The sequence below is a fragment of the Erpetoichthys calabaricus genome, chromosome 5, assembly GCF_900747795.2.
Source record: "Erpetoichthys calabaricus chromosome 5, fErpCal1.3, whole genome shotgun sequence".
Classification (NCBI taxonomy): Eukaryota; Metazoa; Chordata; class Cladistia; order Polypteriformes; family Polypteridae; genus Erpetoichthys; species Erpetoichthys calabaricus.
The window spans coordinates 200,641,196-200,665,153 of NC_041398.2; the positions used below are offsets into that span (position 1 = coordinate 200,641,196).

Genomic DNA, 23,958 nt, shown 5'->3' on the forward strand with positions numbered 1-23,958 from the left:
TAATCTTGTTACTGCTGACTGGTAGTATTGCCTTTATTTTAGAGCAAAGACTCCTAAAAGAATTTACTATGCACTGTGGAAAATGTGTATTTAAGCATAATTGATTTAAAGCTTTTATGCATAGCCTCAGCACATAGCTAAGGGCCTTATTGGAATTGGACTTTAATAGCTAAGAGTCACTGTGTACCCCTGAATAAATCACATGAACATGTAGGCATATTGTTGGATTATAACACTTAAGTAAGCAGGCTTAAATATATAAAAAAGAATATGGCTTTTATATAATAATATAATATTATATAATAAAGGTGGTTAACACTGTTACCTCATTGATCCAGCATATTAGGTTTTATCCTATTGCTGTTTGTGTGGAGTGTGCATGTTATCTTTGTTTTTTCATCCTTGTTTTCTCCAGGTATTTCAATTTTCCTACAGTATCCCCAAAGATATGTGTATTAACTAGTGGTTCTAAATTGGTCCCATGTGGGTGTGTGAGAGTGAGTAGGTTCTTTGACAGACTGGTGCCTTTTCTAGGGTTGATTCTTGCTTTTTGCTCTTTGTTGTCTCAATAGCCCCTAACCCCAAATTATGTTAAATAGGTCTCAGAATGTTATAACTTATAATACAATAGAATTGCATGGAATTGCAGTTGTTAACACATATCCAAGTTGCTGGGTTTGAATCCTTAATGTTCTCCCTTGATTATTGATTTTATTATCATATACCGTACATAGTACACATGAACAGGAAATTGGTACAGTTTATTTAAGGCAACATTGCTTGTTTCTCCATGCTGTCCCTATCCCTGTAGGTGCACTGCTTCTACCATTGTAGACTTAATTTTTTTTGATTCAATATACTATATTAATCTCCAAGGGGCAATTATCGTTTCAGAAGACCTTTGGGGGTCAGAGTGCTTTTAAACCCCTTTTGGTTGTACTCTGTTTCAAACATAAACAGCCATGTAGATAGATAGATAGATAGATAGATAGATAGATAGATAGATAGATAGATAGATAGATAGATAGATAGATAGATAGATAGATAGATAGATAGATAGATAGATAGATAGATAGATAGATAGATAGATAGATAGATACTTTATTAATCCAGAGGGGAAATTCACAAATAATAAATGTAATACTTGATATTCAGCTCTACTCCTGATGACTTTTTTTATTGTTGCACTCAATACTGGTATTGAGCAGGTGACCACTAAAAGGACAGCTGGCAACATTTGTTTTCCTGTCTTTAATACATTTTACCTGTCATTTGGTGAGTAGCATTGTCACATGTACCAAGTACAATGAAATGGTAGGAACCACAACTGATGACACTGCTAGGAGGAGAGTGAAGCACTTTTAGTAACTCCTAAAACTGAGAGACACAACATCTCAAAGGAAGCAATAGAGTATATGTTGGTGGTGTTTGGTTTATCTTTGTTTAAAAACTGCAGGGATCTCAGCCACAGACACACAGTAGCAAAGCTGAGAAGATGCACGAGATCTAGTCAAAATGTTAAAATTGGTGAGCTATTCTGATTAACACGCCTCCTCAATGCTGTATGGATAATAAAGGCAGAACCTTCAGAAATGTAATGCAGGGTGGTGATCCCAGTTTCAAAATGAGTAACTAGAGAGTATACCTTGTTTATTAAGGATCACATTATTCAACCTCCTGAGGAGAAACTAGATAGGCTACTGAAATAGAAACTCTAGCTGGCAGCTACCCCTTTGATTCAAATACAATGCAGATTCCTTTTTAGATCTCTTTGTTTTTTGAAGACATGCCAAAAGGGGTTTATTTGAGTTTGTCAAACTTTTCTAAACCTATTTTGCGGAAATTATGACATATTTTACTAACTGTGCAGCAGTTTTGTGCTAATGCAGCCACTATTATGTGAATATTGAGGAAGTGAGAATGTTAGGAGATTATCAATTACAGAGACCTCATCTTTGGGAACAAGATTTGTACAGTGATAGGAGCTGTTGGTAGAACTGGCAAGAAATAGATTTCTCCACAAAATTGCAGAGCTTGCTCTCGTTGATGACGTAAGGAGTTTGAAAACTGAGAAAATACTATGGTTGACCTGATACTGCTTTTGATTCATTTTTGGAATCTGATGCCACCTTAACACCTATCATGGAAGATGCATGGTGCAAAATTTACTGTAAGGAAATACTGGAACATGGTAGAAGTTTTCTTTTCTCTTTGCTAGATTCTAACTACTTTTGTTTTTGTTTTTTTCCAGGAAAAATCACAGGAAGATTGCACCTATTCAAGTACTGTTGGCACTGTATGAGTGTAAGGCAAAAACAAGCATCAGGTGTCAGACAGCATTATAACATACCAAACCATTTACTAAACCTGCTAAACCATGAAGAGGGTTGTGGAGGGCTGGAGCTTATTCCATAAGGTGCAAGGTAGGAACAAGCCCCTAGACAGGGCACCAGTTCACTGCAGAGTAAACACGCGCATACACACACACACACAGACATGCACTCAGGCCAATTTAGCACCACTGATTCACCTAACATGCATGTCTTTGGACTGTGGGAGGAAACCGGAGCACCTGGAGGAAACTGATGCAAACACAGAGAGAACATGCAAACTACAGGCAGGGAGGACCTGTGACTTTAACTCTGGATTCCTTACTGTAAGGCAGCAGTATAACCACTGTGTCACCATGCCAGTTATTATATTATATTATATTATATTATATTATATTATATTATAATCCTCATTCTCAGAGACATGTGTGCTGTGTTGAATGGCAGCTCTAAATTGACCAGGTTTCCAAGTATAGGTATGAGTGTAAATATGGTCTGTGATGGATTATGTTATAGCTGGCTACAAACTTTGTGCCTAAGGTTCAAAGGGTAAGCTCCAGCCACAGTATTTATCTAATAGAATAAGCACATTCAAAAAATTAAATAATAATTTTACTACTTTGCTTCTTCATCTATCCATTTGCACTAATATCACACAAATTTTATAATGAACAACTCAAACAATTATGTCCCTCTTAACTGCAATGGTCAGCCTTTACAATGTTACATTTTATGTATTTATTCACATGTCATTATTGTATAATACCGATAATGCTTGAGAAATAAACCTGCTTGCAAATATTCTTTAAAGAAATGATTTTGATTTCCATCAGGTTGTCTTTACTCACCCTTCAAGCTTGAGCAATGAGAAGGGTAGGAAACAAATAGGTGGTTACTTGTAATTGTTTGTCATCTTTAGAAAACATTCAATACAATAGAAAACTAGTACTCACTGAAAGAACAAAAACTCCCTTACTGCATGGTAGGGACAAGTTCAAGGGAAATCAAGCTCAGAACAGAATGCATTACGCATGAACTATTATGAATGAACACAAACGTGCATAAGAATTCAATCCCAAAATCATCCTTTCAAGAAACAATAGGCAGATGAGATTAGTAAGAGAAACTGATCACTAAACCTGCTCTGCAGTTGTTGTTGGATTTGGTTTTACCAGAATGTCAAACAGAAACATATTGACTCCCAAGAAACTGCAAAGAAAAATGGACTGCTGAATCTTTTTTTATAGGCTGGCCTAGAATTACATCACACAACACAGGCAGCAGAACTCTATTTTAATGAGGAAAATGCCTCTACATTTACCTGTACAAAATGTGAAATGGCCTAATTTGTTACAGATGTTTTTGGTGTTCCATTGTTTAAAAGGTAAGGATTACATTTTTCACCAGCAATTTGTCATCTCCTGTCTAGCTAGAGTCTTTTTGAAGTTGAATCAAATTAGGAGAAAACATTCAGACAACTTACCAGTCAGTGCCTTCTGCTAAGTACCGTGGCTGCTGCCCCATAGTCTGGGGGACATGCAAGGTAGGGCCGTAGTCATAGCCAGAGCGCAGTCGATGGGGTTGGAGAGGTACTCGCTCCTGAGTCCGCCTGAGAAAAGCAAAGAAAGTTTTAAAAAGTTTGCCATTTCTAATAATTAAGGTCTAGATTTTTGCAAGCTATTTGATATCTTTAAAACAAGTTCAGGAATGGATTATTCAAATATGTTACACTCCATAAACATTCTCCCCAAAATCTTGTTTCAATGGGCTATAATAAATTTTCCAAGAAAAACAACACATTGGGGTATAAATGAGAATCAAACTATAAAGCTGACGGTTCAGGCCCTGCCTTACTATGTGACTCTAAGCAAGTCACTTAATATGCCTGTGCTTCATATATACAGTATACAGTATACACATTTACAATTCACACTGTGTTCAAAAAGGCTAGTGAGAAAAACACTAACTACCAATATTTAATTCAAATAATCTGTATGCTTGTTGAATAAATGTTTTTTTCAATATTTTATGTTTCTGAGAAGCCACCTCATTTTATTACTGTTCTCCCAAGTACACCATATTCTGGTTTACATCAAATCAAATCATGTGCAAGGCACTTTCCTGACTATGGGCACAATATCTGTGCTTTGGCATTAGTTAAACTGTTTTCTATACTAGTAAATTATTTTAAAATAAACTGCAAATCATTACCAACAATAAACAGCTATTGTCTTCTGTGCAGTGTGTTGCCTTATGGGTATAAAATAAATTATGAGATGAATTCTATTATTTTCAGCCATCTTTCTTTGTTTACATAGTTCACACTTAACACAACATTTTCCTTTTATCTGAAAACAGGAAACATCCATAATGATGCTGAACTCGGAATTAAATTGGAGATATTTTACCAATCACTATTAAACTGCTTTTCTTTAAATATTTAATTGTGTGTTTAGCTAGATGCCATTAGGCACAGAACTTTATGTTTAATTATCTTTCACATTTTAAATATGTTACCAAAGTATTAAATCAAAATTGCTAAATAAAAAAGGAAATGTGACTGTATTTTTTATTATTGTTATTGAAACTAGGGCACCAAATCTTTATAGGCGAGCAAAGCATATCTTATGTAATATTACTGTACTGTATAAGTACATTTCTGAAAAGGAAAAAAAAAACTGAAAGAAAAAGACAACTTCTAGAAAAACACTTAGAAACACCATTGTGCCATTAAGGGGTGTGTTTAATTTTTCTTCTACAATTTAGTTATTTGAATGCAAGGTATAGTTTAAAATGACATTTAGGTGTACCTTCCAGGCTTTCCACAATTTCACCCATGCTGCTTCCATGTTCAAAGTGCAATGAAACGAGGCATGGCTTAAAGAGTTTGTGTGACATCAGTTTTTAAAAATATACTATTACTGATACTAATTTTTTTCACCATAAATAAAAACAGATACCTTGTATGAACACGGTTTACCTACTTCTATGGGGCACTGGAAGCAAACATTAAACAAGTAAACGCAAACGAGAAGACAGGGAGCACAGATAAACAGTTAGGTTTAATATAGTGCCTTCCATATTAAACAACAAATACAACACAGCATAAGTGATTATATCAGTCTTCAAACCAAAATGTGACCCTGAACAAGTCACCTTACACATTATTTCAGAAATTTTCATTCTTAGCTATCATTTACAAAATCTTAATAAGTTGAGTCTCTGCACATACAGTACTTATGACTACCAGTCATATCACATGGCATCCCCAACAGCTCAGTTATAGAGTTCTGCAACTAGTTACTACAAAACTAAAGAGATTTAATTTGAACACATCTTAAGTAAGAGCTCCTGTACATGTAATGCATAGAACTCTTTCACCCATGTCCAAACAATGATGTTCTTCTCTATTTTGTACAGTGTATCTTTTTTTTTTCTTGTCACCAAGGAAATCACATACAACAACAGCAGCTGTGACTACTACCTGGTTGTTCTCAAAAAGAGCATGAACATAGTGTCAAAATTTTGTAGCATCATAAATAATAATGGAACCAGAAATTAAAGATACTTTCGGGTAGAAACTGTGTGCAGATTGTGTAATATACTTTGATACTGACTGCCAGTTTCCATGTGTTATTCTTAAAGTAATGATTATAGAAAGCTGAATGGAGCATGCATGAATGAATTCATCTGTTTTTGAATCTGCAGAACAGTGTAGTCAGTATTATTAATCATTGGTTTCTTTCTTATACTATATCCACAGGACAAAGAATATGTACCTATCCATCCATCTGTTTCCTGAACTCAATTACTTACTTATTATGAGTCAGTTTAGGCTCTCAAGTGCCATTCTCTTGGAACTATGTGCTTAGTTGACCATAGCATTAGAAAGACAGATTTTCATATACAGAGCTTAACAACGGTTGGCTTTCTGGCAACAAGCACATAACACAGGTGACTGGCTGTAAGTTTTGGAATATCCCCACCAAGTTTCAGCTCCATTATGTCCACTGTGCAGAATGCCATAAACTGACTGACAAGGTTCTACAGTATATTCAGTTTCCATATGGTTTGGTTATACATGCCAACATAAAAAGGACATTTGCGGAAGCATCCATTTTTCTAAACATGATCAGGGTAATTGACGAAATTCATATTGCAATTAGGGCAGAATGAAGCTGCTTTTGTTAACCATAAGCAGTTACATTCCATTAACACACAAATCACTTGCAATGCCAATATGAGATAAACAAGCGTCTTGGTGGCTTGTTTCAACCCATGATTCATTTATTTTGAGGCAAAGTAGCATTGACAAGACAACTTGCTGAAGGTGCTATATGTGATGGTTGACTTGCTGGTAAGGTGAATGGCTTAACCCTTAGTGTTTCATATGGTGTATACTATTCATTGTAACAGCAATTATGTAATTACATATGTCAGGTGATAGTGCCTACTCGCTCAGACACAGGTGCATTACACATTTCCCTGACCACGGAGCAGAGAGAAGAGATGCTTCAATTCCAGGCAGAGCGTAGCTTAGGACTCCTGAAATGCAGGTGCTTGTGGCTCGATACATCTGTTAGGATGCTGCTGAAACCACCCAATGAAGATCTGCAGCATCGTGATTGCATATGTATGAGGACTGTTTAGCATAGTCCATATATGATTGATTCAGGGTGGCAACTGGGTGGTGTTTGAGGCACTTTCATGTACGCACATTTACAAGATGATTGTGATTTATAAAGGGTAAATAGCACAGAAATGTGTATACACCAGGTTTTATAAATCTGATTTGTTTGTTTTTGCTTTATGCATTTTCCTGTTTTTTCACGCTTGCATATTTTTATGCTCTAACCCACACAAACTTTTATAAGGAAAACCCCTGGACAGTATAACAATCCAACACAGGATACACTTACGTTCACACTCATTCATATTCAGCATTTTTATTGCCGCTACACAGAAAATATTGTTTTATGGTAGTAATTCAAATTCACACATGCCAGGTATTATGTAAATGAGGAGACTGTTGTTTCCACAATATTAAGTATCATTATCACTTTTGTCATTGGATTACATTCTAGAAATGCATTGTGCTGGATGTGTTATGAAACCTTCTTAAATGTGGATATCCAGAAGCCTTCAGAAACAAATTACGGGACTAAATTAAAGTAGTAAAAATATAAATTAATAAGTATGAAACGGGTCATAGTATTTAATTACATGTGGCTTTCTAGCATTATCTTAGATGCAAGAAAACAAATCAATAAATCTTTATTTTAAAGAATGTCATTAATAGTGAGTAAGTAATAGAATTTTTAAAAAAAAAGATCACAAGGTATAGTATTAAATATATAAATTGTTCAGTATGATAAAATCAAATTGGGTACCATCCATTCAAGAGCCTCATTACCAAAGAATAGGAATTTAAAAGTTATAAAATGAGTTAGCCCTTCTATTGCTTAAATTGTATTTATGGAAAGGCTATTATTTTTTCTGAAATATAGACTTTAATAAGATCAAGTATCAGAGAGATTGAATCTTTGCACATTTTTTCTGTTTGCTTTTTGGGACATCATTCAGCAGATTGTCAATTTATCAAAAGTGGAAAGTAAGTCTAAATTGTTGACACATACATGTATGTGATTGAATCTATTGAGCAAATACATTTTGTTAGATACAAAGTAACACAACACAAAAGGAGATGTAAGTACTTCAACAAATGACATTATGAAGTTTAATACTTTCTTGTTTATGATGGCACCAGACAGTAGTAATATGTTTTATGTTGGTCAGACATACAAGTAAGAATTTCACCGTGCTACTGCTACAAAATTAATTTTTACAGCACTAACACAGAAAGATGTAAAAATCATTATTTAATATCTTAAATCTCCAGCTGTCATTTAGTTTATGTAGGAATTATTATGGTGCCCCAAGATATAAACAACCATAGATGAGTCTAAAACTTTGTGTTAATATATTCAGCAAAAGCAAAACATTTAATCAAGTGTTCAGACCTGTAATGATCATAAAAGAAATTCCTTAGATATGTAGAAAAGAACACTTAAATATACAGTTGCAGTAGCAAGAATGGATGTCCCTGCTATGCTAGATACTGAGACAAAGTCTGTGCATTCAACATTGTTTTAAACTTTTTGTTATGTCACTTTAACCTGTAATGCTAGGTATGCAACAAGATGAACAAATGCTTCTCAATACATCATCATTTCATAACCAGGCATGTCTTGCTTTCACCACTAAATTATGGGATTGATAATAAACAAATGAAAATAGCCCCAGTTTTCAATCAGACATAATTAGGAACACCATATGGCTTCATGAAAGCAGGATGCTACAAGTACATCTAATGGGCGCTCTCTAAATTGCTAAACAAAAACTGTAATCTGTTTCAATCATGCAGTTAAATGGCAAGAAGGAAACTCTGTATTAACTCATATACCTTTAGTACTAGGGTGTTGTACCGTGTTACATCTTGCCTGAAGAAGGGGCCTGAGTTGCCTCGAAAGCTTGCATATTGTAATCTTTCTAGTTAGCCAATAAAAGGTGTCATTCTGCTTGGCTTTTCTCATATACCTTGTAACCCTGAATTTAAACCTTAAAACTTTGGCATGAAAACAGATTTAAAAAAAATCAGATTTTTCCTAGAATGTTAAAATGACTGTGGAAAAATTAAAAAACGTCCCCAGAAATTCTAGCAGGACATGTATGCCATACTTTTGAAAAAGAATCGATGAAATATTTGTCTTGTCTCCTCCATTTAAAAAAGGCTGCCTCCATTAGTATACTTAGACACTAGTGTTGGGATGCTAGTATACTGGGACCCCCATTGATGAGGGAAATGTACATATTTTTCCCACCCACTATCTATTATTGTAACTACATAACCCAGTTCTTGATTTAAGAAGCCAATGATCACAAAAAAGGGATCAGCCCTAAATGGGGCCCAAGTCTGTCTTAAAGAACACTCCAGCATTATGGCATCAGTTTAGAGTTGCCAGTTAACCAGACATTTATGACTTTTGGAACCAGGAAGAAAACTACATTACCAGAGAAAACCACACACATACGTATGAAAACATTCAGGTAATTAAGACATATTTCTAAAATATTTGTACACATATATGTACACTTCATTTATGCACAATGACATGCATGGAATATAATTATGCAAAGTCTTCCACACTAAGAGTACTGTATCTGTCAAAAAATGTTTAGACATTTTTTCTGTTTGTATAATGTTCCTTCAAAAATTATATATCTTGACCATGTAACAAGGAATTTATCCAAATCCAATTCAGTTTTTAGTGGTCATAAACCAACATACGTTTGGTAATCTGACACCTTCCTTGAACCAAAAGCACTCTTTTTTTTATTGATTTTAATTAAAAGCAAATAACGATCCATACAATCAAATCAAACTTAACAAAACTAAAACTCAATCCCCACCCAAAAGAAAGGGAGGAGAGCCAGCTGACAAAGCAAATATTTGAAGCAGCAAGCAAGGAAGGAAGAGTTTCCTTTTCCCCAATATAGAAGATTATTCTAAATTGTTATTGATCCGATCCTGCCATATTTAAAAAAAGTTTTGAACAGATCCTCTGGGTGAGAATTTGAATATTTCCAATTTCAGATAGTATAGGACATCAGTTACTCACTGACCTAAAGGTGTTGGGGTTGGGATTCTTTCAGTCGAGCAAGATAAGTCTCAATGCTAGTAGTGAGGTAAAGGCAATTACGATATGTTTGTCCTTTTCCACTTTAAGCCCATACGGGAGTACACCAAACACAGCTGTTAATGCGTTAGGAGTGATTGTGACACCAAGACTATCTGATAGGTATTCAAAGATTTTTGTCCAAAACGATGTTAATTTGGTGCACACCCAAAATTTGTGGCCCAGTGAGGCTAGAGCTAGAGTACAATGCTCACAGGTTGAATCCTGCCCTGGAAACATTTTGGCTAGTTTTAATCGTGATAAATACATTCAATAGAAGATTTTAAGTTGAATAATTGAATGCTTTATGCATACCAAATGCATTCTACACAATAAGAATAAACCTCCAACAAGGTGAAAATTGAAGTGGGACGAATATGAACTTTATTAAGGCAGAACTTCACTGAGCCTTCCACTTCCTATGACAGGTGGATGAAGGTAGGTAAATGTGTGATTTTGTACATTTCTACATAACATTTAACTTTCTTTGTGATGCTGTTCTTTTTACTAAATAAATTGAGTGAGCTATCCAAATCTTAGCATCTTTAACTCTGCCACCTCCAGCTCATCTTTTTGTTAGTGCCACTGTCTCCAACACATATAACATAGTTGGTCTCAATTCTGTCTTTTAGATGTTATAGACCTTCCCTCTCACTCTTGCTAGTACCGGTCCGTTATAAATCACTCCTGACACTCACTCCACCCTGCCTGCACTCTCTTCTTCACCTCTCTTCCACACTCCCCATTTCTCTGTACTGTTGGTCACAAGTATTTAAACTCATCTACCTTCACCAACTCTACTCCCTGCATCCTCACCATTCTTCTGACCTCCCACTCATTTACACATATGTATTCTGTCTTGGTCCTCTCCTTTCTAGGGCATATCTCCACCTCTCCAGGGTCTCCTCAACCTGCTCCCTACTCTTGCTACAGAGCACAATGTCATCCGCAAACATCATAGTCCATGGTGACTCCTGTCTGATTTTGTCTCTCAACCTGTCCATCACCATTGCAAATAAGAAAGGACTCAGAGTCGATCCCCTTTGCAATTCCACCTCCAACTTGAATGCATCCGTCACTCCTAATAATAATAATAATAATTCTTTGCATTTATATAGCACTTTTCTCATTACTCAAAGCGTTCAGCAATTGCAGGTTAAGGACCTTGCTCAAGGGCCCAACAGAGCAGAGTCCCTATTGGCATTTACGGGATTCGAACCGGCAACCTTCCAAGTGCCAGTGCAGATCCCTAGCCTCAGAGCCACCACTCTGATTCACCACTGTCACACTTCCCTTGTACATATCCGGTACCACTCTTACATACTTACATACAACTTACATTCAACTCTTACATACTGGTAATTCCAGACCACTGCAGTGAGATGAATAAAAATACTACATCTGGTAGACCTTTGTTCATCATTAATTCATCCAGTTTGACGCAGTGGTAGTGCTACTGCCTCGCAGCAAGGAGACCTGGGTTGGTTTGCTTCCCGGGTCCTCCCTGCATGGAGTTTGCATGTTCTCCCCGTGTCTGTGTGGGTTTCCTCCGGGTACCCCGTTTTGGCTGGGATTGACTCCAGCAGGTCCCCTTAACTCTGTGTTAGGATATAGCGGGTTGGACAATGACTGACTAATTATTTAGATCTCTACATTTCTTAGTATCTACTTATACAACTATCTGAATCTATTATGTACATTATACCTTTCAAACCAACCACAATCCAAAAATTTGATTCTGATCTCTACAACTGTAAAGTATAACTGAAATCCAGATTCCCTTCATACGAAGACCAGTTTGGCAAAGTTGGTATTTGTATATTGTCACACACATGTACCATGGGACATCTTCAAGGCTCTGTACAGGTACAAGGTTACACTCCAGGGCAAGAGGAGGTGCTGTTGCTAACTTTTTCTCCCCTTTTGCCTGCAGCTCTGAGGGGCAAAACCTGGAGACTCCTGACTACGCCTCAGGCTCTAGAAGCCCTATCCATTCCATACCAGTCACTATACTGTATATTTGGGCGCTGAGAAGAAGTAGGTGCTTGTTCTGAGGGATCCCATAGAAGTAGAAGAACTGACCCAAGGGAAAGTAAACAAGAAACAAAAGCAATTGTAGCCAATTTTCCTTTTTCATACGTATATTTTGATTTGGGCATTAAAAGGGAAATACCAGACTGGTAGCCCAATCCTTGCTTACATGTCATTGCTAACAATGTGTTTGTTTGTAAATCTTTATACATATATTAGCTATGTAATCCTGTGCTGTAAAAAGCCCGGCATCCTAGAAACAATTGAATTTGTCAGAAAAAAAAAGCGAAATGTAGAGATGTCAGGTGATTGAAAGGAACTACTCTAGGCATCCCTCTCCTACGAGGTTTTGTTTTGCTGATGTTTTTATTAGCCCCGGGCGGAAAAGTAAAAGGGATACCGTTTTGCCAATGTGCTCGCCTCACTTCTGTATTAGAGGCTAAGCGAGTGACTCTTTCTTCAGAGATTTCGTTTTGCTGATGTGCTGGCCTCGCTTGTGTATCCTCTCATTTCCGGGCTGGACAGACAGACAGACACACTTTCACACATAGACGTTTATATATAAGATGTGTGTATTGTTTATGTATTATTTTTGTCCTTACTGTCTTTTTGTTATTTTGGTGTTTTATCTATCTTATTCTATTGTATGGTGTCCTTGGGTACTTGAAAGGCAATTTTAAATAAAATTAATAATAATAATAATAATATAAAGTAACATTCCCTTAGCTCAAACAGCCACTAAAGTTCACAGTGGCAAGGGAGTAGCATTATGCACAGCAGGTTTCTTCTATATCCCGACACACATATACAGTATAGAATGGCCAACTTTTCTAATGGGAATAATACCACTGACTGGGAAGTCCCATATTAAAGTTAAGAAACATTCCAAACATTTGCTTTCTTCACAGTTTTTTTCATAGTAGGGAGGGAGTAGAGTTTGAAGACAGAGGGTTGACTGTTGAAGAGATGCATTTTAAAAGTCCATCTTTTATTTTGTGTTCATAATATATAATATTTGCCTAACATAAACAATGTGTTTCTCAGAAGTTCATCTTGAATTTTATTTAAACTTCGCTTTGCTCAGAAATTATTTAGACAGATTCAAAAGCAATATGAGAAATTGTGTTTTTGATGTAATTGTAATCCTCCAGAAAACGAGTTTAAATGGATAAGCAATATTAGAAGGTGTAATTGCTTCATAGAGCATTTATTTATACAATATTAACAAAAAAAGAAATAAGAAATAAAAATGAATACTGAAATTAAATATCCATGGCAAATGATGAAAAGAATTAAAAACAAGAGTAAATTTTTTTTTTTTATTTTACTGTATGAATAAAGTGAAGTTAATCAAGATGCTGCCTAGCAAAGTAGTTGGAAGAAGTGTCCAATTCAGCAAAAATCCAGTGCAGTACTTTTAAACAATGCAAAAAATCACAGCTTCATTTTACTTTAAAATGTCTAGTAAGGACTTTTGTAAATGGTGTCATATACATTAAGTTATGCATTTATTTTAATAAATATTACTATATTTTGATTTTCTGTAGAAAGACCTCTTCTGAGTTATTCACATGGCATAATATAAAAATTAATTTGACTGAAAAACAAAGATTATTATGATATTTAAAACAGTCTGCTAGTTTACTGGTAATATTGTACATATTGTAGTTATACAAATCAAAAGACTCAAGAGAAGCAGAAAATGGCGGATCATTACCATTGCTGATTGCTCAGAGAATTTTTGGAAAAACTCAGCCTGTACCATTTGAGTGCTTTTGCATGACTCACTTATCTGTATATTACTCTTATTTACCTGATGAAGTTGCATGTTACTGGACACAAATCAAAGTTTATTTTAAATAGTGTCTATTGTGCATAAATTTATCACAAAACCCTTTCTAAATCAATTAACAAAATTAAAGTTTAATATAACTTAAACAATGAATTAAATATGCATGAGGGGTAGGTACCTTTAGCATAATGCAGTAGAGGAAAGTGGATGAGAACATACACTAAAAGTGCACATGGAGTGTGCGAAAGTTAACAGGACGCAACACCAGAAAGGTATATACATGGAGATTCACTCGAAATAAGCCCTGAATATTCCGTTATAACTCCCGTTAGGATGAAGCAATCTAAACCAAAAAATATGCTATATACCTTGACATATGTGTAATTAATTGCGTTACATGCGATGCTGGAAGTGGTTTCCGTTTTCTGCCAAACACACTTCGACATGGTGTTCCATGTTTCTGAACGTATCATCAAGCGTCTTAGGGGGAATAGCAGCAATTTCACATTGGATGTTTTCCTTCAAATCATCCACAGTGCAAGGCTTATTCCAACAGACTTTTCCTTTGAGTATACCCCAAAGGAAGAAGTCTGGTGGTTTCTGATATGGCGACCGTGGTGGCCAAAGCCCCTTTGAAATTACCCTGTTACTGAAGAAGGACTCTGTCATGCTCCTTGCTGATGTGTAACATGTTGCTCCATCTTGCTGGAAGTAACATTCCGTTAAACAAATTGTTGACCCAATAGGTTTGCACCATAAAGATGCACTGCTCAATACTGTACTCCACCATCCTGATAAGAAGTCGAGTGACTGAGTGAAGGGGTATGGGCGGTATGCACCCAGAATTTGCAAACAGAGGTTAAACATTGTCACAGCTGTCCAATGACCAACCTCATTGCTCCAACGCAGGGGGATCCCAGCTTGTTTGAAGCTCCATATACTGAGGAGCACATTGCATTTTGTTTTGTTCAGATTGCTTTGTCCTGGCAAGAATTATTACAGAATATTTGGGGGCTCTTTCAAGTGAATCCCCCTGTACAATACATCCAGGTCAGCACCACAGTACACCAAAAGGGATTTTGTAATACCTGAAAGTCAACAGCACTGTAAACTTGCCTGTTGGGTACAACTAATAATAAAAACATATAGCCAAAAATCAATAACAGCAGCTTTAAAAAGAGATAATTAAGAGAGAAAATAGAGCTGTCCATATTTTAATGTATGCCACAAAACTATTTTAATCACATACCCCCCCTCTCAACACATTGGATCAATTAAAAGTTAATAATTAACCTTGCATTCCTATAATTAGGTGAAGCTGGGTTAGGGCAGGTGCAAGGAAACCAGAAGTCCAGGAAAAAAGTCTACATGGACACAGAAAGAAGGAATAGCATCTTAACATTGTGATGCTATTGTGACAAGTGCTAACCAATGTGGGTATACTAGATAGTTCATATGGAAAATATCTCCTGCATACGAAAGAAGTAAACAAAGATTACTGAATGAAATTAGTGATTTAATATACTATGCAATTAAACTTCTTTCAAAATTTAGGTGTAGCAGGGCTAAATCAAAAGTGCTAAAAACTTTAATAAAAAACAATGCTATGTAGTGTTAACGACTGAGCTTGCTAAGCTATTTAAACCTAAAGCTCCATGTGCTTAGATTCTAAGAGAAATATTAAATAACCTATGCTGAATGACATCAGATACAGGTATTTAATTGAAAGTAAAAACATCACCATATCACTTAATATGTCCATTCATCAATTGACCTACTCATCCAGTTCAGTATTCTCTCTAAATTTAATGAATAAAAGACTTTCCAGATTGAAAGGTTAATCTGACTAACTTCATTGATATTACTTAAGAATGTATGCTTTTTTGGAAAAGTAACAGACATATACTGCAGCACTGTTAATTAGAATTAAACAGAAACATCCATTAATCTATTTTGTGAAGAATGCTTCTTCGCTTTGGGGTCACAAACCACTGAATTTTATCAGAGTAGGATTTGACTCAGGGTAGAAATCAAGCATTTTATTCACTGATGAGCACACTAAATCATACATGCACTCATTTCTTGGAAAAGTGGAGTGTCCAGAGAAGAGAAGTACTACAAGGGCAGTTAATAGGTCACTAGTTGAAACCACATCAAAAGAGCTATAGTGTAGCATCATTAAACATTGGGCCATTGTGATATCTATACAAGCCACATCTTTCCAAAAGTATGCCACGGCATTAGCAGTAAAAAATAAGAAAATAAGGAAAGATTTCACGTGATGTTTTTGAGTTTGGATGGCATTTAAGGCATATTATATTAGTTCTGGCACAAAAACATCTGTGTTTTGCAGCATTAGGACTGTAGCTAAGAAGAAAGATGGAAAAGCAGACAGAGAAGGAGATTAGACCATGTGAGGGAACAATCTGTTTTTCCCATACAATTTTCATTTGAGACTGGGACTGACCAGATGAACATTAGAAAAATGCTAATAAAGGGTAATAAAGGATATAAAGACTGCTCTTACAGACGAGAATGTCAATTTAGAAACTAGTAGATAAGCATCATATGAACACAAAGAGAATGAGGAATCGCAGAGGCTACACTTGGCAGTCTGCAGTGCTGAAGATTTTTGTTTGAGTTTTCATTGTATTTCAGTATTATTCTCTGCAAGATGAAACTGCAGCTTGCTCAACAAAGAGAAAAAGTCAAATGGAAATAATGTATTATTCCACATTGTTTGCGAGTGAAACTAATCAAGGCTCACAGTGCTTGTCTGGTAACAAGAATGGTTTCTGTTAGTGTCAAAAATTATACATACTTGAAGAAAATACATGAGTAAATGAGGGACACAAATTGTACTGAAATCTACACAGCTTCTACACAGCTGTGGTCACTGACACGACTATACAATTAACATTCCATTATACCTAAGGTCACGAAAAAAAAAATGTTGGACAAAATCAGTGCCTCATTATAGTCATTGAAAAACAGATCTCAGTCCGACTGGCAAAAGACTGATTCTTAGAGCACATCTGGCAAGAGATTTAGTGATTAAGATTGCTTAACTTAATGATGATTTATAGGAATGGGGGGGTTAAAGTGGTATTGGTATGGTATCATCAGGCACAAACATAAGCAGAAAATATAATTGATAATTAGTACAACACTGTAACATAACATTTCATTTTTTATGCAGACACATATTTTTTATATTTACATATTCATTTAGCTTGCATATTTACACGTATAATAGCAAAAAGTATACAATAGCGTAAGCCACTCAAATTCAGAAATAATGTAATGTTTTACTTCATGAAGTAGAAGTAGAAAAAAAAAACAAGAAGAGCTGCATCAGATATTTGAAATATTAAAATGTGTGCTTCAAATTTAAATATTTAAAGTGTAAATATTGTCAGTCAGTCATTATCCAACCCGCTATATCCTAACACAGGGTCACGAGGGTCTGTTGGAGCCAATCCCAGCAAACACAGGGCGCAAGGCAGGAACAAACCCTGGGCAGGGTGCCAGCCCACCTCAGGGCACATACACACACACCAAGTACACACTAGGGACAATTTACAACTGCCAATACACCTAACCTGCATGTCTTTGGACTGTGGGAGGAAACCGGAGCACCTGTAGGAAACCCATGCAGACACGGGGAGAACATGCAAACTCCACGCAGGGAAGCCCCGGGAAGCAAACCCAGGTCTCCTTACTGTGAGGCAACAGCGCTACCACTACGCCACCGTGCCGCCCATGTAAATATTGGTTCATCTTTAATATAACATGCTTACTGCAATTGTACTGTTTTCAGTCACTTTACTGTAGTTTATTTTATTCAATATATACATATATATGCATAACCATTAGTTAATTGTAAGTGACAGCAGATTGAACACTAGTGTATATATGGGTTTATATGTTTATATGCACATGCATGTACGTGTATTTACATGTACATAATCCACCTTAATAAAAGGATAAGTGTGTGTCTGTCTGTCCATCCGGTTGCTATATCACTGTCATTCCAAAAGATGGCGCATGACAGACATTTTTAGTAATAAACTGCATTGCATTTGTCATTCCAACAGAATGCACGTCATAAACATTAACACTGATTTTACAAATACCATGCCAAATGGCATAAAACAGTGACAAATGCAGTGCATGGTGCATTACAAATGTTAACGTTGAGATTTACATTGATTACTTAGATTTCAACCCATATGTAAGCTGGTCTTACATATAAGTGAATAAAACTACTTTAATTCCATTTGCTTTTGGTAACACAGGAACGATTACAAAATAAAGTATGCAACAAATATTATTAAGCATATCTCTTTTAGAATATCTGTTTCATTTAAACAAAACAGCTTGCTTGACCTTTTTTTCTTGACACTGTTTAACATCCCACACTAGCTGTATTGTTTCTGGACTGCACTATTGTAACATAACTTAATCCTTACTACACTGTTGCCAGGGATTTCTTTTTCTTTTGGGTGTGCCCTGTCTCTTGGCATGTTAGAGGACTATGAACTATGTGAAATGTGGTCTAACCTCACTTGGCAAGATGACTGAGGGAAAAAGAGCAAGTATTCATCTATTCTTTTTACCCCCACAATTGTAAATGCCAAGTTAATGACAAGCTCCTTAGCCATATTACCCTGCAATAATTATATGAAATCAATGATAAAGATAAAATCTGAAATAATGTACTGTTTTTACTTAAGGTATGTTCACAAATGTTAAGTAACAGTATTTCTTTGTCCATCCTGTGAACTTTATAAGCTGGTTTGTCAAAGGCCTCAATCATGAGCTATAGTGAAAAAACTATTTTCCCATCTGACAGGCCTAAACAATAAATTATTTTTACAGGCGACTCGTTTCATAAATAATAGAATTTTAACTCCACAAATTCACAAGCAGGAAGTTCACAACACAATAACTGAAATTACCAGTGCAACAGAAGATAAAATCATAGAAGATAAAAATAAACACTTTACGGCTTTATATTCCACTTAGTTTAAAGAAACTAGGAGTTTTTTGATACAATAAAAAATACCACAGCTTGTTTCTCAGCACAGAAGAACTTGACAAACCTCTGACACACCTAGAACTACTGGATGCTATAAACTCACTTCAAAGTGGGAAAGCAGCAGGCCTGATGGCTACCTAGTGGAATTTTATAAAACAAATCTTCAACTAAGTTAGCTCCATTATTATTAACAGCATTCATTGAAGCTAGAGAAAATAAAATGTTACCTCAAACTTTCCAGCAAGTATTAAAAACCGCTATTCCAAAGAAAATTAAGGATTTACTGTAATGTGCATCATGAAAATCAATTTCACTCTTGAATAATGATGCTTCCTTCTGTAATATCACAAGACCAAACCAGATTCATTAATGGCAGACACATAGCTTCAAATCTTTGGCATCTGTTTAATGTAATATACTCACCCATATAATCTAACACACTAGAGGTCTTACTATATTTGGATGCAGAAATAGCCTTTGATGGAGTCGAATGGGACTATCCAGTCACCCCATTGAACAAATCTGTGTTTGGCTCATATATATCTGTATGGAATAAATTACTTTATACCAGTCAAGCAGCCTCAGTTCATAATAATAACACAAACCCAGACCACTTCAACCTAGAACATGGTACTCAGCAAGTGTTCCCTTTATCACCTCTGCTTTTCAGAATAGCCATTGAGTTATTGGCTGTTCATTTTTGAAATACATCAGAGATAAAGGGGATTATGAGGGAAGAACTCAAACAGAAAATACAATGATACACAGATGATATGGTACTTTATATACCAGCCCCTCAAATGTCTTTACCATTAATCCTTGCTACATTAGCAAAAATTCAGCGGCATTATATCAGCAGATAATGACAACTTCTAGTAAGGTTGTCTCAGTTTTGTTTAGAAATTAGTAGGTAGAAAATCTAATATTTTTAAATACTAAACTTATTAGCCTTAAATTCTAATTCTAATAAATTCTATTTCTCATATGTAATACATAACAAGATGACTAATCAATAGCAAAATTTGCCAGCAATCATTCTCATCATCCATTTTTGTCGATGACGTTGATTAGCTGTTCTAGCACTAATATACAGTGCATCCGGAAAGTATTCACAGCGCATCACTTTTTCCACATTTTCTTATGTTACAGCCTTATTCCAAAATGGATTAACTTCATTTTTTTCCTCAGAATTCTACACACAACACCCCATAATGAACAACGTGAAAAAAGTTTACTTGAGATTTTTGCAAATTTATTAAAAATAAAAAAATTGAGAAAGCACACGTACATAAGTATTCGCAGCCTTTGCCATGAAGTTCAAAACTGAGCTCAGATGCATCCTGTTTCCCCTGATCATCCTTGAGATGTTTCTGCAATTTACCTGTGGTAAATTCAGTTGATTGGACATGATTTGGAAAGGCACACACCTGTCTATATAAGGTCCCACAGTTGACAGTTCATGTCAGAGCACAAACCAAGCATGAAGTCAAAGGAATTGTCTCTAGACCTCCGAGACAGGATTGTCTCGAGGCACAAATCTGGGGAAGGTTACAGAAAAATTTCTGCTGCTTTGAAGGTCCCAATGAGTACAGTGGCCTCCATCATCCGTAAGTGGAAGAAGTTCAAAACCACCAGGACTCTTCCTAGAGTTAGCTGGCCATCTAAACTGAGCGATCGGGGGAGAAGGGCCTTAGACAGGGAGGTGACCAAGAACCCGATGGTCACTCTTTTAGAGCTCCAGAGGTCCTCTGTGGAGAAAGAAGAACCTTCCAGAAGGACAACCATCTCTGCAGCAATCCACCAATCATGCCTGTATGGTAGAGTGGTCAGACGGAAGCCACTCCTTAGTAAAAGAGACATGGCAGCCTGCCTTGAGTTTGCCAAAAGGCACCTGAAGGACTCTCAGACCATGAGAAAGAAAATTCTCTGGTCTGATGAGACAAAGATTGAACTCTTTGGTGTGAATGCCAGGCGTCACGTTTGGAGGAAACCTGGCACCATCCCTACAGTGAAGCATGGTGGTGGCAGCATCATGCTGTGGGGATGTTTTTCAGCGGCAGGAACTGGGAGACTAGTCAGGATAAAAGGAAAGATGACTGCAGCAATGTACAGACACATCCTGGATGAAAACCTGCTCCAGAGCGCTGTTGACCTCAGACTGGGGCGACGGTTCATCTTTCAGCAGGACAACGACCCTAAGCACACAGCCAAGATATCAAAGGAGTGGCTTCAGGTCAACTCTATGAATGTCCTTGAGTGGCCCAGCCAGAGCCCAGACTTGAATCCGATTGAACATCTCTGGAGAGATCTTAAAATGGCCGTGCACCGACGCTTCCCATCCAACCTGATGGAGCTTGAGAGGTGCTGCAAAGAGGAATGGGCGAAACTGGCCAAGGATAGGTGTGCCAAGCTTGTGGCATCATATTCAAAGACTTCAGGCTGTAATTGCTGCCAAAGGTGCATCGACAAAGTATTGAGCAAAAGCTGTGAATACTTATGTACATGTGATTTCTCAGTTTTTTTTATTTTTAATAAATTTGTAAAAACCTCAAGTAAACTTTTTCACTTTGTCATTATGGGGTGTTGTGTGTAGAATTCTAAGGAATAAAATGAATTTAATCCATTTTGGAATAATGCTGTAACATAACAAAATGTGGAAAAAGTGATGCGCTGTGAATACTTTCCGGATGCACTGTATATCGTGTGTACTGTATATAAAATGACAGGTCCCCGATTGACACAATGACTGACTGACCAGAAACATAGCTATTTGATGACAAACTAATGGAAACAAATTTTCTTATGGTACTAAGGCCCAGAAAAATACATCTTTACTGAAACGTTAATTTAATCATTAAAAAAAAATATCAGAGAAATCTGCTATGATGTTTCACATTTATTAGTCAGAAAAGGAGGTTGCGGAATACCACAAATGGTAGTATGATCTTAAATAAATTTTGTATGTAAAAATGTATACTAAAAATAATTATGGCAACTGCATAAGTACTGTAATATAAAAAAAATCAAAACTTAATTGCTTATTACTATAAAAATGTTTCATTAAAGAACATAGTACCAAGTTATATTCAAAATGTAAGATATTCAAACTGTCAATATTTACTTCTATTTCTTATGTTTTAAGGTTTGCACTTTGCATTCATTTTGTTTTTTATAGGAAGCATAATAACATATTTTGGTTTCCTTTGAATTTTTCATTGCCTTCTTTGTATTCTGTAATTTTAATAAATTATATTAACATTGTTATTTACAAAACAGAACCATCACAGGGATCTATCTATCCTACATTGTTTAATACTAGTTCACATAACTGATTAGCTCTTTAACAATTATTAAGCTGCGAGTTTAAAATTACCACTCCAGTTCACTAGAACAATATGTAATTAGTATTCTATAAATTTCTCTTTATATATCATGATAACAGTGTTATCAATTCCACTGGAAAAATTAGATGCCTAGGACAGAGGCTAAGCAAGCAATTCAACTGATTTCTTTCTGTCCCAAAATATACTGACGATTAAGTACTGCTTATCAGATCAGTTTTTGAGTATCCCACCACATATTTTGTCTTAAACTGTCCAAATTTCTCCAGATTTCTTTATGACAGCTTGAAGGCAACATCTTATGAAACTGGTTTCTTGAGTTATTACTGATGACTATAGCTTCAATAATGTAAAACTAATTTTACATCTATTGAAGTGTATTACACAAGCCATTTCCAATTCAGTCCTCAAGACACCCCAATTTTTGTAGTTAACCACCAATATATCCATTTATTTGCTAAACTGTACCACTACCACACCTGATTAAAGGCTGATCACTACCTCATTCATTTGAATCATGTATGCTGTGGTGCCTCCAGGAAAAGACTAGGAACCAAACCAGTGTTCTAGACATTTAAAAGATATCAATAATTTTTTGGAAAGTAGGAGAAATTTACTTGTTTGTTCTCTAATGTTAAACAACATTTTTGAGCAAATAAAGTCTTGCTGCTCAAACAACTACTGTATTTTTAAGCAATAAAGTGAAATAATAATAAAATTAATACATTTTATTTATATGGCACCTTTCCTATGCTCAAGATGAGAATGAGGCTATGGCATATGGAGTAATCTACCTTTATCGATCGATAGATAGATAGATAGATAGATAGATAGATAGATAGATAGATAGATAGATAGATAGATAGATAGATAGATAGATAGATAGATAGATAGATAGATAGATAGATAGATAGATAGATAGATAGATAGATAGATAGATAGATAGATACTTTATTAATCCCGATGGGAAATTCACAGATCCAAAGGCAAGTAAAGACATTATGAAAGCCAAGGTATAATCAAGCAGGTATATTAAAAAGAGAGGGAGCAAGCCGCTGGAAAATAAATAAACAAAATTACTGAACTAATAATAGTTCATTTGAATGGGGACACTCATTTGTTGAGGGTAGATTCATTAGCAGCTCTACTATTGGCTCTACTGGTGTGAGTAAGCCCATCAGTGAACTGGTATCCTATCCAGTCATTGCTCTTACATATAACAGGGCCTTGCTTCACTATCTATACTAATAAAAGGCAAAGCCCTCACTCACTCACTCATCACTAATTCTCCAACTTCCCGTGTAGGTGGAAGGCTGAAATTTGGCTGGCTCATTCCTTACAGCTTACTTACAAAAGTTAGGCAGGTTTCATTTCGAAATTCTACGCGTAATGGTCATAACTGGAACCTCTTTTTTGTCCATATACTATAATGGAGGAGGCGGAGTCGCGTATTGCGTCATCACGCCTCCTACATAATCACGTGAACTGAAAACAAGGAAGAGCCCCAAATAGCGCTGAAGAAAACATTCTCCGTCAACCCCCACACTCCCCCCGCCCTTCCGCACATCACGGCATTTTCGTTAATGAAGTGACGTAATACTCCAGCTCCACCTTCTTCACAAGTTCATTCACCAAATTATTTGTCAATTATATTTCACAGTAAGAATTTACAGCACGACTCAATCAC

The 23,958-nt window shown here is 36.0% G+C and overlaps 1 protein-coding gene across 1 annotated transcript in view; it reads right to left on the reverse strand.

Moving 5' to 3' along the window:
* Positions 1-23,958, reverse strand: part of rnf165a (ring finger protein 165a) — a 132,269-nt gene that overhangs the window by 20,516 nt on the left and 87,795 nt on the right. The window contains exon 3 of the mRNA XM_051928499.1: positions 3,814-3,939. Within this exon, the coding sequence (XP_051784459.1) occupies positions 3,814-3,939 (126 nt within the window). The remainder of the gene's footprint in view (positions 1-3,813; positions 3,940-23,958) is intronic.